This window comes from Cygnus atratus, chromosome 3, assembly GCF_013377495.2.
Source record: "Cygnus atratus isolate AKBS03 ecotype Queensland, Australia chromosome 3, CAtr_DNAZoo_HiC_assembly, whole genome shotgun sequence".
NCBI classification, from domain to species: Eukaryota; Metazoa; Chordata; class Aves; order Anseriformes; family Anatidae; genus Cygnus; species Cygnus atratus.
The window spans coordinates 82,909,861-82,927,420 of NC_066364.1; the positions used below are offsets into that span (position 1 = coordinate 82,909,861).

Here is a 17,560-nt window from a genome sequence, read left to right on the forward strand (position 1 = left end):
TCACTATTTGGTGACTGGCATTCTGGACTATTTTTGCCTCTAGTTTTGCACACAAAAATCAATTCAAATGTTGTAACAAACCCGAGTATAGGAAAGCAAGCCAATAGTGTCAACACAGAATAAATGATGCAGGGGTGGCAATACTACAGCGTTTTCAGTAAAGAAGGTATTTACGAAGAATGCCATTTCCTATTTCAGTACAGGTAAGGTGGAATGCAGGAGGATTGTGTGAACTTCCCAGCACTGAATTACATACTCACACGCTTGTAAAGTTCCAGAAACACTTTATTTAAAAATGGAGTTGTAAATGCATATAACAAAATAACATACATAATAAATGTAACAAAAATAAATAAGGAGAACATGTTCATATAAAATAAGAACATAGTAATGCAAAATGCTTATTACAGAACATAAAGGTATAAACGCCTGAAGGAACACAAACAGAATCTTGCATGAAGAGCCTGCACCTTTAATCCTTCCTAGCCATCTCCTACTTCCCACTCGAGTCTGCAGAAAAATTATGTTTCCAAGCATGAAACAAAAGAAGGAATTATGGCGATGGTTTGGTACACTCTGTTTTCAATACCTAGCTCTAGTTTCAATTTGTTTTTGCCCTTCTGCACCTTCTAAAACTTTTCTTGTAGCCCTGTAGACTAGTCTAGTTCAGGCTTCCACAGTTAGCTGGAGTAGAGCATATTGAATCATACATGAAGGCTGTTTGCTTTTAATTTTTTTTTTTAAAGAAAATATGAAATCCATTATACAACAGATTAGTGGTTTTGTTTTTACATCTCTACAAAAAAAGTTTTTGTGTTTTTATTAACTGGTCCAACTTTTACTGATTTCTGAAAGCCTGTACAATTTAAAAGTGTACAGAAAGTAGATTTTTTAAACAAATGTCATATAGGATTATTGCTGATATTAAAGACCATTTCATAAAAGCTGCGAAACTGTATCTTTAACCTTAATATATAGAGACTGATGCAAACATAGGAAAATTCCAGTCTATTAGTTACATTTAACAGAAATAACATTCCTCCAAATTACAGTGTTCTGGAAATACAAAGTAATTTACTTTTATTTTTATTATTATTTCCAAATGTTAAGTTACTGGGACAACTTATAAGGAAAATAGGCTTATATAGGAAACTTTAAATAGACTTGCTTTTCCATGGTATAAGCAAAATGTCTGTGTTAGCAGTCTTCTTCCAGAATCCTTTTAAACATGTAAGACAGAGACAGCTTTACTAGCAAGACTATGGGAAAATATACAGAAACAAATTAAAATCATTTGCTTGGGAGTGCATCTATTGATCAAGCAAATTATGACAACTCTATTTCAAGTCCCTAAAGAAAATTTTACATCTCATGATCATTCCAAGGAACAGTAATTTCTTTCATAAGCTTATGTTGCATTTGAATTGGTGAGAGTCCATTTGCCTCAATATGCTTTAAAATGTCCCACATTGCTGTATGTTTAAATTTGTTTCCTAGTTTCAACAAACATTTGGACAGGAATATGAAATACTTCTACTTTTATTAACATCAAAAAGACATTTGAAGATCAAAAAGTGCCAAATAGTCCTTCCAGAGAGTAAATTAAAACACTGCAATGTTAATGCAAGTACAGTATTATCAGTTTTCTATGTACACCAAAACACTGTTTGCTGTTTAATGATATCGATATGTTCACCTACCACTCCCAGCAAATCTTAGTGCAAACATAATGTGAACTTTGTAAACCCCAAGACAATTTACGCAGCAACAAGGTTATATAAATCACAGAACTGTTTGAGATTCTCAGCACACAAGAATGAATGTTTTCTGAAATCTGTCTTACCTTTTGCAGTAATGTGTCATTGTAGTCAAAGATAATGCTTCCTATATAAATCATCTAATTCAGGATCAAATTTAACTGTTCAACAGTTCTGTACAAACTTTAGAGGAGGAAGTCCATTAAATAGAGCAGCTTGGCAAGGAGATTTGGGGTTTCAGTAACATTAAATGTTAGACTGCTTGCATGGCTTTTAAAAAGAAATAAATCTGTTAAGGGAAAACTGCTGATATAGTAATTCTTTTGCAAAGCACACAACCACAAAGGGCAAACCTGCCACAATCTGCTTTCCTACACTGGTATCTATGCATGTCTTTATGATTTGAAAAGGATTTGTGTGACAATCAAAGTATCACAGTTAAAGAAAACTGGTTTAATAAAACAATTGCTGTTTGACCAAGCCTTTTTTATTTTTTAGTTATAAAACCAATATTATAATCTTTCCAGTATTTCAAAACATTCCACGTGAACGGTATTTGTATCAACACTGAGATGTCATTCACGCAGAGTGGCATCTTCTTCTTCGCCATCTGGATTAAACCTATTGAAATGTATGCTGAAATCCGACTCAGATTCAGTGGTCTCAAATTCAGCTGCAACAGGGACAGCAGCGGGTCGAGGAGCCCGTGCTTCAGGCTGGCAGTTTGGCTGCACTTGAGGACGGGTGTTTTGGGAAATAGGACTGGACTTCTGCTTCGGCTGAGCTGGTAAGATGGGGCTGGCAAATCCCAAATTGCTCAGAGCATCCAAGGTACCATCAGGGTCAATCATAGCGTTAATTGCTAAGCAATCAAGAAAAGATGAAAGGGATAGGGAAGAAACCATGAAAAACATTATTTTCTGCACTAATGAAAATAGCTTATTCGTATCTCCTCACTTTTTATTCTGTTTACATATTAACATCTCTGACTAGAGTAAAAGCCTACAAACGATCCCAACAGGATCAATAACTGAAGTTATCTGTCAACTATTCAGAATCTAAAGATGTAAAATCCTATTCTAACACTTTTATTTTTATGACAACAGACAGGAACTTTTTATATATGCTGACCACTGCAATACAATGGTATATACAACATATACGTAGCTGATACATATGTTTAAAAGCATTTGCATTTATTAAAATTGCACATGAAAGGGAATTGCACAAACTAAACACTGCCTGATGTGGGGGTGGTAAGAGATGACTAACAGTCTCTAACTAGCTTATGGGGACTGGAAAAAAAGAGGGGATTTTTAGTCATGTTTATGGGACTGTTTCTTTAATATTATAAGCACATTATGTTGCATCCCTCCCCATGCCCAAGTATCCACAGCTGCTAATTACACAATTGAATGAAATTTGTACAAAAAAAGCCATCATTTATCCTTTTATACATAATGATGGGTTTATTGTCCCTCTCCCTCCAGATAGCGAGGGCAAACTGAAAGCGCCCAGTACATGTTTATTTTGCTGAACTATTAATACACGTGTCATATTTAACAGAACCTTTCTGTGTTCTATTTCCAAAACTCAATTAACATACATTTGAATACCACTGCGTACACAAGGAAATTTGGTCTCTTTTTCTGGACCTTATTTCTTTGTTATGTAATCTGAACATAACCTAATTTGTAACAAATTAATATTTTCTTGAAAATTAGCATGAAACAAATATTAATTTGTCAATAAAAGTCACTAATGATTTCCCCTGAAATATTCTTTTTTTAAAAAAAAAAAACACACATTAATGGAGGATTAAATCTGAATTAAAAAAAAAAGAGGAAATTTAAAACAAAGATAATACGATTATGATTATACATGAACAAGGACAATCAATTCATTTGACCCCTCCAAGTAAAGCAATAATCTAAGTAAAAACAACACATAAATGTAAGCTCTTTTTAGAATTAGAATAGTTGAGTCAGAAGGGACCTACAAAGATCATCAAGTCCAACTGCCTGATCACTAAGGGGCTAACCAAAAGTTAAAGCATTGAGGCAATAGTTGAGGGCATTGTCCAAATGCCTCTTGAACGCTGACAGACATGGGCCATCAAACACCTCAGTAGGAAGCCTCTTCCAGTGTTCGACCACTCTCATTGCAAAGGAAATTTTCCTAATGGCCAACCTGAACCTCCCCTGGCACCACTTTGTGCTGTTCCTTCACGTCCTGTCATTTGTTACCAGAGAGAATTGTCTCAATATTAAAATATATGTAGCTTTTAGGTTGATTTTGATAAATGGAATATATGTCTAAATAGCAGACCTTGTCAACGCTTCCCCCCCCCCCCCCCCCCCCCGATTTTCACATGTAGGTTAACTCTTTGCATGTGAAAAAGCAAAGAAATAACTTCTATTTCATAGTCTGTGGATTCCACAATTACAGAGAATGAACCTAGTAGTATGAAGGGAAGATGTCAAAAACTGATCCTAAGTTTTCATTTTATGGTCAGATAAATCTGACTTTTTTTTTTTTTTTTTTTTTTTGAGATTTCCTATAGATTATAGTCCCAGAGCATTATTTATACTGAATTGTTCTACACATGAGGGTATTACTGATGTGCAAAGACTATTTTATAAAGCCTAATCTCAGTAGGATATGCAGTCCCTCTGAAATCACATTTGGAAAAATATCAAGACCTGCCGCATTTATATAAAACACTCTGAATGCATAACAAGTTTCCTATTCCAAATACAAATTTATGCATAAATGCAATACCTGAAAGAGACTCTGGACGCCTACCTGTGCAATTTGCTCTAGGGAACCTGCTTTGGCAGGGGAGTTGGACCCGATGATCTCTCGAGGTCCCTTCAGGTCCCTTCCAACCCCTACAATTCTGTGGTTCTGTGATCACCTACTCTTCAAAATTTTCTCACAAAAATATTTATATTAAGGAAGTTTCACAAGTAATTCTTCTGGGATTCTCTGGACTATTTCATTGTAAATTGAGCCTGTTCTCACGCACATAAAAAAAAAAATCACTATTCTGTTTTAATATAATTCAGTGATGTTACTTTACCAGATATGCCAGTAATTATATGGTATTAAATTATGTAACATACTGTGATCATATTTTAATAAGATGTGACAATTTTATTTGTTTCATATATATAAAATCATAAAATCATTTAAGTTGGAAAAGACCTCTAAGATAATCACATTCAACTGTTAACATAGCTCTGCCAAGTCTACCACTAAACCATGTCCCTAAGCACCACATTACCCATCTTTTGAATACCTCCAGGGATGGTGACTCAACCGCTTCCCTGTGCAGCCTGTTCTAATGCCTCACAATCCTTTCAGTGAAGAAATTTTTCCTAATATCCAACCTAAACCTCACCTAATACAACTTTAGGCCATTTCTTCTTGTCCTATCACTTGGTGCTTGGGAGAAGAGACTGACCCCCACCCTGCTACAACCTTCTTTGAGGTAGTTGTAGAGACCAATAAGGCCTCCTCTGAGCCTCCCTTTCTCCAGGCTAAACAACCCCAGTTCCTTCAGCTGCTCCTCATAAGCCTTGTTCTCTAGACCCTTCAGCAGCTTCATTGCCCTTCTTTGGACATGCTCCAAAGCACCTTGATGTCCTCCTTGTAGTGAGGGGCCCAAAACTGACCACAGTATTTGAAGTGAGGCCTCACCAAAGCCACGTACAGAGGGACAATCACTTCCCTGGTCTTGTTGACCACACTATTTCTTATACAAATATATATATATATATATAAATTAAAAAATTTGGAAGCAAACAATGATTAGAGAGAAAAGTGGAAAAGGATCTCTACCTTGCAACTGTTTCTCAACTCGTTTCAGTTCCTGTAAGATCGACGATATTTCCTAGGAAAGAATCAAATATTCAAATGCTCAAGGACACGTTTCATTAAGGAAGAAGACATTCAAACTATGTATCAGTAGCAAATAATCCCTCTCTCCAGATTTTGCAATATGGTATTTGTGTTGCCCCTCCTTGCATCAAGAAGACCCTTGCTGGGTGGGGCCGTGCCACTTACACCATGGGCCCTAGGTGCTTCAGGATGGACTACTGTGGCCCTCTTGGAAATGAACTATTCTTCCTGACTGGCCAATAGCTCAAATCAACAAAGTCTCATTTTGTCCCTTGCTTAATTGCCTACACTAATTTTTCGTAATGATTGACTGATAGGCATCCCAGTTGTGTAGAAACAAGGCAAAGTGAAAGCAAACCTTCAAAGGAAAGTCAACACATAAACCCAGTATCAATGGAGTAGACATGCTGATTCATAACCTTGCTCGGATGCGAGTCAGAACAGGCAGTAAGATGACTACCTTAGGATTTTACCTTCAGCCACTGGGCCCTGCGCCTGTGAGGGCCTGCACTGCACCAGCGCTGGGCCTTCAGCACTCATTTGCCTTTACAGTGCCTCTGCACCGCGCTGCTTGCTAACACAGATGTAGCCACAGCAGTGCAATCAGGAACACAACAATCATTAAATGCACCACATTTTGGATTATAATAAAGATGTAAATCCTGCTGCTTTAGAATACTGGATCCTGCACTGAAGAATACTGCTAATCTGATTGCTGAGGAAAGCTATCAGCGATCTTTATAAGCAGATAATTTTCAAAGGTGCTCAGTTTCAGAAATCTATTGAAGGATTTCTGCACTAACTAATTTGATGTGGATTTTTGTGGCTGGCCAAGAAATTGTATCTTGGATTTTACAAAGCCATTATCTTTAAGCAAATTCCACATCTGAGCTGGACATATATGTCCCAAGGTCAAAGCAAACATCAGCTACAACTGTCCTCTGCTAACTTTTCATAACATTTTGTGGTTAAAAAAAAAAAAAGCACCATTTCAGTATGGGTTTGAATGATACATTGCTCTGAAAAATAAGCAAAAACTTGAAAATAAGTGCATAGACCAAAAAACCACACACTTTCAAACAATGTGAGATGCTTTAAAGCATCGGAAGAAAAAATTGTAAAGTGCTGAGCAAATATACAAAAAATCTTGTTTTTTCATGAAAGCCTTAAAAAAACCACATTAATGGCATTTAGAATGTAAAACACTGAACTTTGTTCTTATTCTGGATATGGATAGGATAATTATATGATCATATTTCTGAAATTACACATTTCCATGAGTAACCTTGATTAAACTTTGAAAACAAATAAACAACCCCACCCCCCGAACATTCCGCTGAAATTACAGGTCAAGTTTTTTAATATTTTCAGGAAAAATAAATCTGGATACATATTATACTGTAAAAACTTGTAACGATATAACAGATTAGTACTAGCCAGTTAAAGACCAGAGGAACTATGAGCATATTTTGTTTCTCTATCAGTCCAGGATGAAGGACATGAGGAGTTTCCTCTCCTGCCTTTCCCTCAGAAAAGAAAGCTGCCTCCGTAAGTTGACTTTCCTAGTAGCACAATACTCCAGCAGTCAGGGTAATACAGCTAGGCTCTCCACCTGCTCTCACGTGAAGAAATGTTTTTTAAACCCTATGCTCTGTGTATAGAAGCAGAAGACAAGTATACCAGGAAAAAACACGTGCTCCATTCCCTCACACTGTCACACAGTCTGGTCATGAAATACTTCTGATTATGCAGGGGTAGAAGACTGTACAATTCAACTAGAGCTGTAGTTGGTACCCTACAGTTGTCGTTTCAGCATAAAATTAAAACGATTAGATTTGAAGAGTTTTTATTACAATATGTCTACAGATTCTTTTCCTTCCCATATATCAAAAGATAACTATTTCTCTGAATATGATTAATCACTAGGTAAAGTAGTCTTGAAATTGTAAAACAAGTTATTTGAAAGCATCCAACATTCAAACTGATGGTTATCTTCAGTTAAATAATAGCGATCAGTTAAGTCTGTAAACAGCTTGCATCCTTTTCAGTTATTCTGTTTGCAATATTTGAATATAGCACGTTCTTCTACTTATTATTTAGAAACTATATGACAAAAACGTTCATTCTGTCCCAGAAAAGGTACGTATTCATACCATGCTTGATGTTTTCACAATAGGAACTTCACTTTCTGCTCGCAACTTGTTTTCAATTTCTTCCCAATTTCTGTCTTGGTCCTTAAATAATATTCTAGAACAAAGAAATGCAAGAATAGTATGTTTAAAGTAGATAAAAGGTAGACAAACTAAAACTTAAAGATTAGATACACAATCCGAAAAAGCAGCCTAGGGAACACTGAATAAAACCAAAATCTGAAAATATTGAAAACTGACAGAATTGAACCATAAAGTTTGAATTCGTAGGGTAGCATACAGAGTTTCAGCAATATCATTCGTATTTACATTAAAATGGCAATGGTGTAGCTAAATACTTGCTTATGGTGTTGAAAAGGCACAGTTGATTCTTTCTGCCAGCACTGAGACAATTTTATTTTATTTTCAAACTACTTTATAGTAGTCAAGAGAATTTCCTGTTAACGTTGCATTTTACAACAACGGCAAAATATATGAAAAAGATTAACACTGCTAAATAAATTCAACTTCTACATTTGTACTTTATATTAATTTAGAGAAAAAACACTTTTGGAAATTAAAAATATGTTACACAGAAGATATTGTTTTTCTAATGCATGAAAACTCTCAATGCACAAATTGTATACACATAGTTCAGCAATACAAACATTACTTGTTTAAACAAGTCACTTCTATTATCTGTAAAATCCCAAAGCATGTTATGAGATCCGCAGGTGGGTTTTTTGTTTGTTTGCTTTTACTGTTTTGCTTCCCTGCTGTGATAACATTGCTGTATTATAAACATAATTTAAATTGTCCATATTTACACAATTGAAAAGAAGGAGTCCATGTGTATTTAAGGATCTGGGTATTCTTTTTTTTTTTTTTTTTCCTAAGTGACACCATGATGACATTAGTGGAGTATATTCTAAATCCCCTTCTTTAATTGCTATGATTAGATACTAACTCTAGCTGGAAATGCAACTGTAGCAAACATTAATGGTATTTTAGACTTAACTTTAGACTTGAACCTGCAGTAAAACAGACCTCTAAGCAAATCAATTTAAAACCACAACCTAAAAGTAGTATATTTTAAAGAAATTACTAGCATTGGTAGGACTTTCAGGAAATTATTATTTAAGGTACAAATTCATGATACCGTGCATCTCAAAGACTTTATTTAGCAGTAAACACCACAAGTAGAAAAATAGAGAAATTATGGTGACACTGCTTGCTTTTTAATTTACCTTTTTGCTCATATGAGCTTAAAATATTCTGTATTTATATATGATTTATGACCTTATTTATATATGTGGTGCTTTCACCCTTATTCTCCTTTAGAGATGATATTACTTTTTTACAATTTGAAAAATTTACACTTCAGAAGTTAACTTATTTAAAACAATAGAAAAAAATGGCAAAAGTAATTTAAAAAATGATATTACTTCCACTATAAATTGGACTGGCCAATTTGTTTTTGATATTATTTGAGGAATCATATTTCCTTTTTGCAACATTTCTTCCTTCTGCTCTTGCCTTTGCCCAGTCTTTTTGTTGCAAATCTGCCTAACCTTTCTTCTTTGGTTGTGCTCAGTCCTCATTTTTCTTTCGTTGCACTTTGCAGGCCACAAAAACAACTGCAGGAACTGATGAGTGGTGCCTGCACTGAGCTGATTGCTTTGCCTAGATTTTGCCTGACTGAACAGGTACTTGCCTGCTGCAAGTCAAGTCAATAGTACTGCATTCATATTGTACAGCACAGATAAAAACCAGTATGTCTTGTCACTGCAAAGTGTACTTACCTCTTCCCTCCATAATCTCTGAAAACTCCTGCAAACACATTACAACATACCAAGACAGAAAAGCAAACAAGCTGCGTATCTGCTTCCTGTGAAGCCACCACAGTAATTCATAAGCAAAGAATTGGTTACAGAATACCCAGCAAGAGTGCTACAGAATTTTTAATTACAATGTCATTTCATGTACATCAGTGGGTAAGAACCTGATTACACACACCAATGCATATATTAGCAACACCCAAGCTATGACCTTATCCTGAAGAAAAATGCAAATATACAGAGGGTTTGGTGAAAGGAAAGAATCAAGCACTTGAACCTGGTTCAAGCTGAACACCATGCTATGGCCTGGAAAAAAACAAAAACACCTTGGCCAGCTCTGAGAGAATTTAGCCAAGGAATACAGCATCAGAAGCTTCTCTCAATCCTATTTCTTAATATAAGGTAGGAATGATGACAGAACTCAGTAGAACTCTGAACATTATCCATAAAGTAGAAAACAGAAATGGCAGATCTAATGAAATAGGGAAGAAACTAGTCAAGCCAAAAAGATACACATTTATTTTTCTCCTCAGATTTATTTATCTTCATGACTGATTTCTGCTCCATTTTAATTTCCAATAGATCATCTTGTCAAAAATGACTGAAAATATTTATGATCATAGTATTTTTAGCTAAAGTGAAACTGGTCTTTTCAGTAAAGCTAGCTTCTGCAACTAAAATGTTATAGAAAGAAGAATGTTTGTGTTTACAGGAAGCACGTCTTTGACAATCTGAACTCAGATAGGAGGGATGTAATTTTTTAGTATGTACGGTGGAATTTATAATTGCACTATACTGTCTATGCTCTTGTAAAAGAAGCTTACATTGGTGAACAATGAAATTTGAGGGAGGACTTAAAAACATAGTCAAGCTCACTGGTGCCTATAAACCTTTCTCATCTCCTTTCAGGGTCAAGTACTCTGGAAGAATACACAACTGTTTGCTTGACAAATCCTGACTGATTCTCATCTTCTCTCTTCTGGACAGAAATTTTAACTGGCTTAGCTCCAGTGAAATGAATAGAAGGATAGGAGTTTGTTGAACTTACTACAGAATTTACCTTAGCTTTGTTGACGTACGTAGCTCTTTGCTCCCTTATATGTTCTCTAAAAACAATTCTAAAACTATTGTGTTTTTCTAATTCAAAATACCGATGACATTATGATTAATGTCATATTATTCAAATCCATTCTGAGCAGCAGGAAGTTTTGATTACAGTTCTGGGGAATATGCTAAAGAATTTCAAATAGATAAAAGTTCTCCATTATGTATTTATTGAAAAATGTAATGCCACTCTCTTTAAATGTATATAGAATATTTACATGTATGCTTATGTTTATAGTATCGTCCATGATCAAATCATTGTTGCATTAATTATAATGTAGTACGACATACCCGTTAAGCTCAGAAAACTTAGCAGAAATGTGTAAGAATATTATCATTACCTGTTTTTCTCAGAATGCATTTGCATACATAAATTTGTTTTAATTCACTGTACTAACAGTTTTTTGTGTTAAACTACAACTGTGCTAGCAAAATATTTACAGATCACAAGCTTCAAATCATCAAGAAAAATCAGCACGACAAAAAGAACAGAGCATCTACTATCTACTGCTTTTGAGGCATTTTAAGATTCGTATCATCCTACAAGCCTACCATAAAAAAGTCAGTCAATAAGTAAGATTCTTGTTCCGATGATGCAGCTTTAAAAGGAAAAAAAATATACTGGTAAGCAGAGTTCCTCATGGATATCACTGTATTTCCCCAGAGAATTATGCTCAAAGCAAAACTTCATGTAATATTTTTGCAATGTTTCTGTTTGCAGTATTTTGAATGCCTTTTAGAAAGACTTTCGAAGAACACTCACACTTATGTATCTCTTTGTACATGTTTCTTTGCTTACTTGCTGGGATCAACTGTTAAAGTAAATGATACGGTGCACTCAAAGGTAGATTAAACTTGAATAAGTTGTGAATTTCTACACAATTTGTAATAAATTCTGCATAATAAAGTTGAACTCTGTTAATTTGACACAGGTTTTGAGGGTAACTATATTGTAAATCTGCATTTCACAAATTCACTGGTATCTGAAATTTGTATAGCAATAGATATTTGTGTCTTTTGCTTAAGGATATTTAAATAAATAATGATACATGAAATCATGTATCTGGGGAAGCCAAGAAAGGAAAGGCAGTGAACAGTGTATTCCAGTATTATAATCCTGTAGCCTGCAAATGGTAAATTGGAAAAAGAAGCAAGACAAATGTCAGTTTGGGAACATGTTCTGAGACAGCAGAAATAACATACTCACAAGTGTTACCTATAACCACCAGTAAAAATAGAACAGACACACACACAAAAAGAGAACAGATATAATAAGAATGGACTGTTTTAAAGACTTGATTCTTCAGTTATACTCTTCCTACTAGAAACAGTAATACTAGAAATGGCAGATAATCTACAGTTTTTACTGATTTATATTGATTTTTTTTTCTTGATTTGTATGGTCAAGCCTTTTTCAGTAGTCTCATGGGAATACAACATTCAAATATGCTAGTACTTTGCTGCTTTTAGTTGTTACATCACCTTATGATGAATTTAATTTGTGATTTGGTCATCCATCCAAGATTTCAGTATGGGACACTTACTAGACAAACCAATCAATTACTGACCTAATATTTTCTCACATTAAAAAAAATATACATGAAGTTCAGCCAAGTGACTTACTTTTTCTTTTACGTACACTATTTTTAAATGATTAACTGCACAAAGACACAAAGAAGGACATGTGAATTATACAACCCTGAACTTTTTATTTAGAATTTGTATTTCCTCTTGTCAACTAAAGTGGTCACCAAATGGTTGTACGCTCACTCATTCAAGTTAAAAGCAGCTGTTGCTACAGAAACAAGTTATCATTTTTGACATGTCTGTACTTTGTTAGCTACTATGATATTTTTGGCAGGAATCTAACTATCTAAGCAGGAGTTTTCAATTGAAAATAACAGATGTCATCATCTGTTATTCTAGTTATTGTCTCCAGAGCAAATTCTTTTTCAGAAGGATTTACTGAAACTTCTCTCCTCTCTCCAATTGTTTTTCTTCCTAAAATGGTTGATCCTTACATCAGCTTGGCAAATACACAGTTCACTACACTTTAAGTTTATCTTTTAAGAGAGTTCTATTAGTCTTGCATAGAGGTAATGTAGATTTTGCACAGCATTTTCATGCTTTGCAACAGCACTTTTGCTGGAAGTATAAATATTATTCTCTCCATGCAAATTTTGCTGATATTTAACTTCATATAATGTGTAACACACACAAGCAATAATGGAAAAATTATTAATTCCAAATCTTATTGAACACTACAAAAAAAACCACATAATTAACATTGCTTTTTTAAAACACTAGTTGCTACCAAACACATTTGCTGTATCTGAATAATACATGTCTCCTACTAGGAACGTTGATGAGAGCAGAACATTTTCAATAACAACAATAAAAAAAAAAAAAACACCTACCTGATTTTGCCAGCTGTTTTGTCTATGGATTGTCTTATCTTGCGAGAAAACTGGAAGACTGAGGACAACAGCAAACTGTCCCCCATAACCTGCAATAAGTTTTAAATAAGATTAAACAATTCCATATATTTTCAATTACCTTTTTACCCTTAAAAACCACACTTGTGTTCTAATTAGTATCCTATACAATCATATTAGAACATTTTGCAAATTAAATAACACACAAAGTATGTTTTCTAGGATTAATGCTACCTGATAAAGGTAGGAATGAAAGGATAGTGTAGAACACTAAGCAGAGAGACAATTGTGAAAAATTAAAATAGACCTACTACTATAGAGAAACTTGTTGTGTACTCACTTCATCTCTGCTCCAAGTCCTCCTTCGGGTAATCGTTGGGGGATCTGTGATATCTGGTAGCTGAGGTCTAGCATCATTAGGCCGACCATTCCCCTCTGGTGGTTTGGCATGCACTAGTGGAGGGATTTTTCTAAAATTGAGACTTTCATCAAATACTCGGTCAACCAACTGGAGAATAAAAGAAAAATACAGTTTATGAAACCAACTAATGATGAAGTGAGACTAATCTTTTTTTTCCTTTTGAAACAGATTACAAAAAGTCTATCAAATAAAAATCATTCTGTTGTCTTTTGTAGTATAAACTGAGGCATCGCCAATGTAATGATACCTTGTAAAAACGAATGCCATTTTTCCAAACAGCAGACATACATGGTAACTACATGACCAGCCCACAGAAATTTTGCTTACAGACAGGTAACATGATAGTTACTTATAAACTGGTTTGGCCTTTAATTAATGGAATATATTTGTGAAATTAAGTACAGTACAATCAAATTTAGATTTTTTTTCCCAATTAATTGTAGTATTACAGAAGCACCTATACCTACTTAAAGGACACACTGCCACCTGCAGTAGTACGTACACATTGTGCAGGATTTTTTAAAGAAGAAAAACAGTAGCATAATAATTCAAGCAATCTAGCTGGATTTGAGAAAATGAGCACTTTCCTTACTGAAGTTTAGCCATGAGTCCATAAGAATTAAAAATAAAATCTATGTGGGTGTAGTTATAATTTTTTTAAGTACAGAACTCATAGGTTTCTCGTCACTGTTTATATCTTTTTTTCCACAGAAAATGACAGTATTTTACTAGTAAAAGTCAACTGATGTATTAACCAAACTTTACATACACAAAAATGAATAAACACATTTTGAAAGGAGTACTATGAAGAAAAAAAGCAGTAAACATTTATAACATATTAGGGTGAACTGTAATATGGTAGAAAGTGATGACTTCAGTTCAAATCAACATGTTTACCGGCATTAGAACTGTGATGGTTACTAGAACAAGTTAGTCAGTATATTCAAACAAAAGCACACCAGAGATAGTCAAAGAAAATTAGAACTAATAGAATCACAGGGCAAACTTATTTCAAGGCAGTTTTTGACAATGTTATTAGGAGAGAAAATACGAAGTTATTGTTAGCTGATGGTGCCTAAGCATTTAAATGTTCAGAAGAAGAAACTTTAATGTCACTTGTGAAAAGAGGGGCTTTTTTGTTTTTAAGTACTATACAAAGTATTAAACGTATACATATATATATATATATATCCCTGCATAGACACTAGTATCTTTAAGTGCACTTAGATACTATTCAATATCTAAGGCTATGGTTAAGCAAGAAACAAATAACCATCTAGGTCCTATGCTTTGTGGAAAAAAAGAGACAGACAGGATGCATTTGGGTGACATTTTTTACAATCTGTGTTAACAGAATCATTTCTGGGTAATTTATCAGAACATAAAAGAACTTTAAATCAAAAAAGAACAGATCATGCGTACAGGTTGGGTGGAAATAACTAAAAAGGCTATGCAAAATGCTAAAAGCAAAAGAAATAAAGAAAAGAAAGAACCTTATGCATTTCTCCATGAAGATCTCCTACCTCTTCTCTAGTGTCTATGGCAGAGCCAGGGGTGGTGGCAGCAGTGCTTACTGTGGTACTGGGGGCAGTGCCTGATGAAGTCACTGAATCTATCTCTCCTGCTACATCGTTGATTTCCCGTGCGATGAGAGCCAGATCTTGACTGATCCTAGTAATAAAGACAGCGTTACTTTCTCCCCTAGAAATACTACTGGAGCAGTAGAGCCCAACCTGCAGCCTTTCAGCTTCTAAGTTCCAGTTTTTGATGGTAACTGTGCTATGAAAATGTGCATGCCCCTCTGAATAGAAAGTCTATTCATAGAATCATAAAAGCAAATTCTTAACTGAAGCTTTTAATAATATGCTTTTATGGAGGAAGATGGTAGAAGGCAATCTCAAGAGACAGAGCATCCTTGTTTTCTTCCTAGGATTCCCAGGCAAAGATGTGTGCAACACACACAGTTAAGTCCAATATGTGATTCAAGGGAAATACTGTGAAAATACTGCAAAGATGACTCATGTAAATGCAGTAAATCTGAAATGCACAGAATACCTTTAACTGATATCTCAGTCAACCTATTTACAAAGAACTTCCTTCAGGACCTGCGATTACCCAGCAGCCTTGCAACTTGCTCAGATCAAGCTGCTTACATGTCTGAAATTCCAGACCAATGTCTTAAATCATCAAATCAAGACAAACTTGCCAGTTGGAAAAACAGAACATGCTTGCATATGATAGAGCAATACAAATATATTCAGCTTCTCAGCTGAAGATTCCTCCAACTAATTATTGTTTGAAGTTCTCCAAACTGCTGCTGCAGCCTTCCTCTGCAGTTGCTGTACAGAAACCTTTTCCTTTCTTCTGATCCACCACATCACAAAATAGCCCTGCTCTGTATTCTGCTCAGCAGCATGGAAGCAAAGCAAAGGAGCTTGCCTAGCTCTGCTTGTGCCTCTCCTCCCCAGAACGCCCCAAAAGACCGATAGAAAAAACAAAAAGCAACCCAAAGCAGAAGCTAAGAGCCCCCCAATAACTACGGCACCCTGAATCTCCAGCTTAGAGCAGACAGTTCAGAAGACCTAGAATTCAGAGCAGCCCAAGTGATCCCCACTCATACTTCTGTCTGAGAGGAGCGAAGGCACAGAAGTCAGCAGTGCTGACTCTGCACCACCAAGGATGCTGTGAAATAGCAGCAGCCACCATTTAAGTGGAAGGAGCTGCATGCAACAGGGATGTACGTGATGCTGGCCAGTGCTTAAGGGTGAGTTTTGCTGCCTTTTTTTTTTTTTTGAAATTGACTTCTTCAAGTCTGAACAAATGGACACCATCGATTCTGAGACAGTTTAATTTCTACTCACTCAGTCTTAAAACTAGAAAAGCAGAAATAATTAGAGATATTCCCAGCCAAACGGCAACACTGGATTTTGTGGCTAATGATTAGCAATTCATGACAAAGTGCAAGATTGTGTGTCATAAATGTACATATAATTGGAATAAGACTGGCAGAGAATATACGGCAATTACCTATGACATATAAGACAGTATTTCTGAATTCAAGCTATGAAAGACTGGGACACTAAACTACAAACCAAGTCAATTCCCCATTTCTATAAATTAAGATGTGGTAAATGCTTATTTCTACATTAATTTAACCTAATTATTACAATTTTTGGTCCAATTTTAATTTCTGTTTCAGGTGCTTATATATGTGCACCATTATAACTCCAAGGTTTGAGCTACTATTCCAAGTAGAAGAGCTACTAGAACACCTGCTTCCATTGCTTCACACAACCACACCACTTTTTTCGTAAACAGATAGATGTAGCTAATAATCACTTTTGAATCTCTGGGACAAAATTTGGCACGTAATGAATTATTGTGGAGAAAATAAGGAGGAAATTGCTATTATCAGTAAATGCCCCAGAAGACAAATGTCATTAAACACCAAAACCAAAAGTAGTATAAATCAACTAGGACAACTCTTCACAGAAATCACCAATGCTTCGACATGCAACAGCCACTTCCACTGATTTCGTACCAAGCAATCAAAATTACGGAAAAATGTCAGATGTCCACATACAGCTGAATTCAAATGAATCCTAAAGATACCATATTGAACAATTCTAACATGTATGATGAGAAATTTGTTACACAATCACCACAAACACTAGCCATGTGAACAAAATCTGGAATCAGTTTCATTGTGATAGTAAGCTATAGCCAGTACTCTGTAATTTTCTGTACAGAAACAATATAGACTGCTAAATCAAAAGCATTATGAAAAACAAAACAGCTCAGAGTTGGGCTTGATCAATTATCAAATCATTCTGCATTAACTTATATAAAGAAAAAGTATGGCTTAAATATAAGGAGTATGTTTTGTAGAATGCAAGGAAGTAGACTTAGTCTTTCTGTACACACTATTTACTCTGGTATAATGGTAGGTTGCGTTGCAGATTTCTACTGCCTC

General features: G+C 35.1%; 1 protein-coding gene across 8 annotated transcripts in view; it reads right to left on the reverse strand.

The window, feature by feature from the left end:
• Positions 1 to 264: 264 nt before the first annotated feature.
• The window catches only part of CEP170 (centrosomal protein 170), a 102,320-nt gene continuing 85,024 nt past the window's right edge, over positions 265 to 17,560 (reverse strand). For 4 of the 8 annotated variants that reach the window (XM_050709394.1, XM_050709399.1, XM_050709397.1 and 1 more), the window contains 6 exons: positions 15,081 to 15,258; positions 13,507 to 13,674; positions 13,149 to 13,237; positions 7,814 to 7,907; positions 5,601 to 5,652; positions 265 to 2,619 (listed from right to left, as the gene is read on the reverse strand). In XM_050709394.1, the coding sequence (XP_050565351.1) occupies positions 2,333 to 2,619; positions 5,601 to 5,652; positions 7,814 to 7,907; positions 13,149 to 13,237; positions 13,507 to 13,674; positions 15,081 to 15,258 (868 nt within the window). In that variant the 3' untranslated portion in view covers positions 265 to 2,332. The remainder of the gene's footprint in view (positions 2,620 to 5,600; positions 5,653 to 7,813; positions 7,908 to 13,148; positions 13,238 to 13,506; positions 13,675 to 15,080; positions 15,259 to 17,560) is intronic. The other 4 variants (XM_050709400.1, XM_050709398.1, XM_050709395.1 and 1 more) reach the window with 2 other exon arrangements.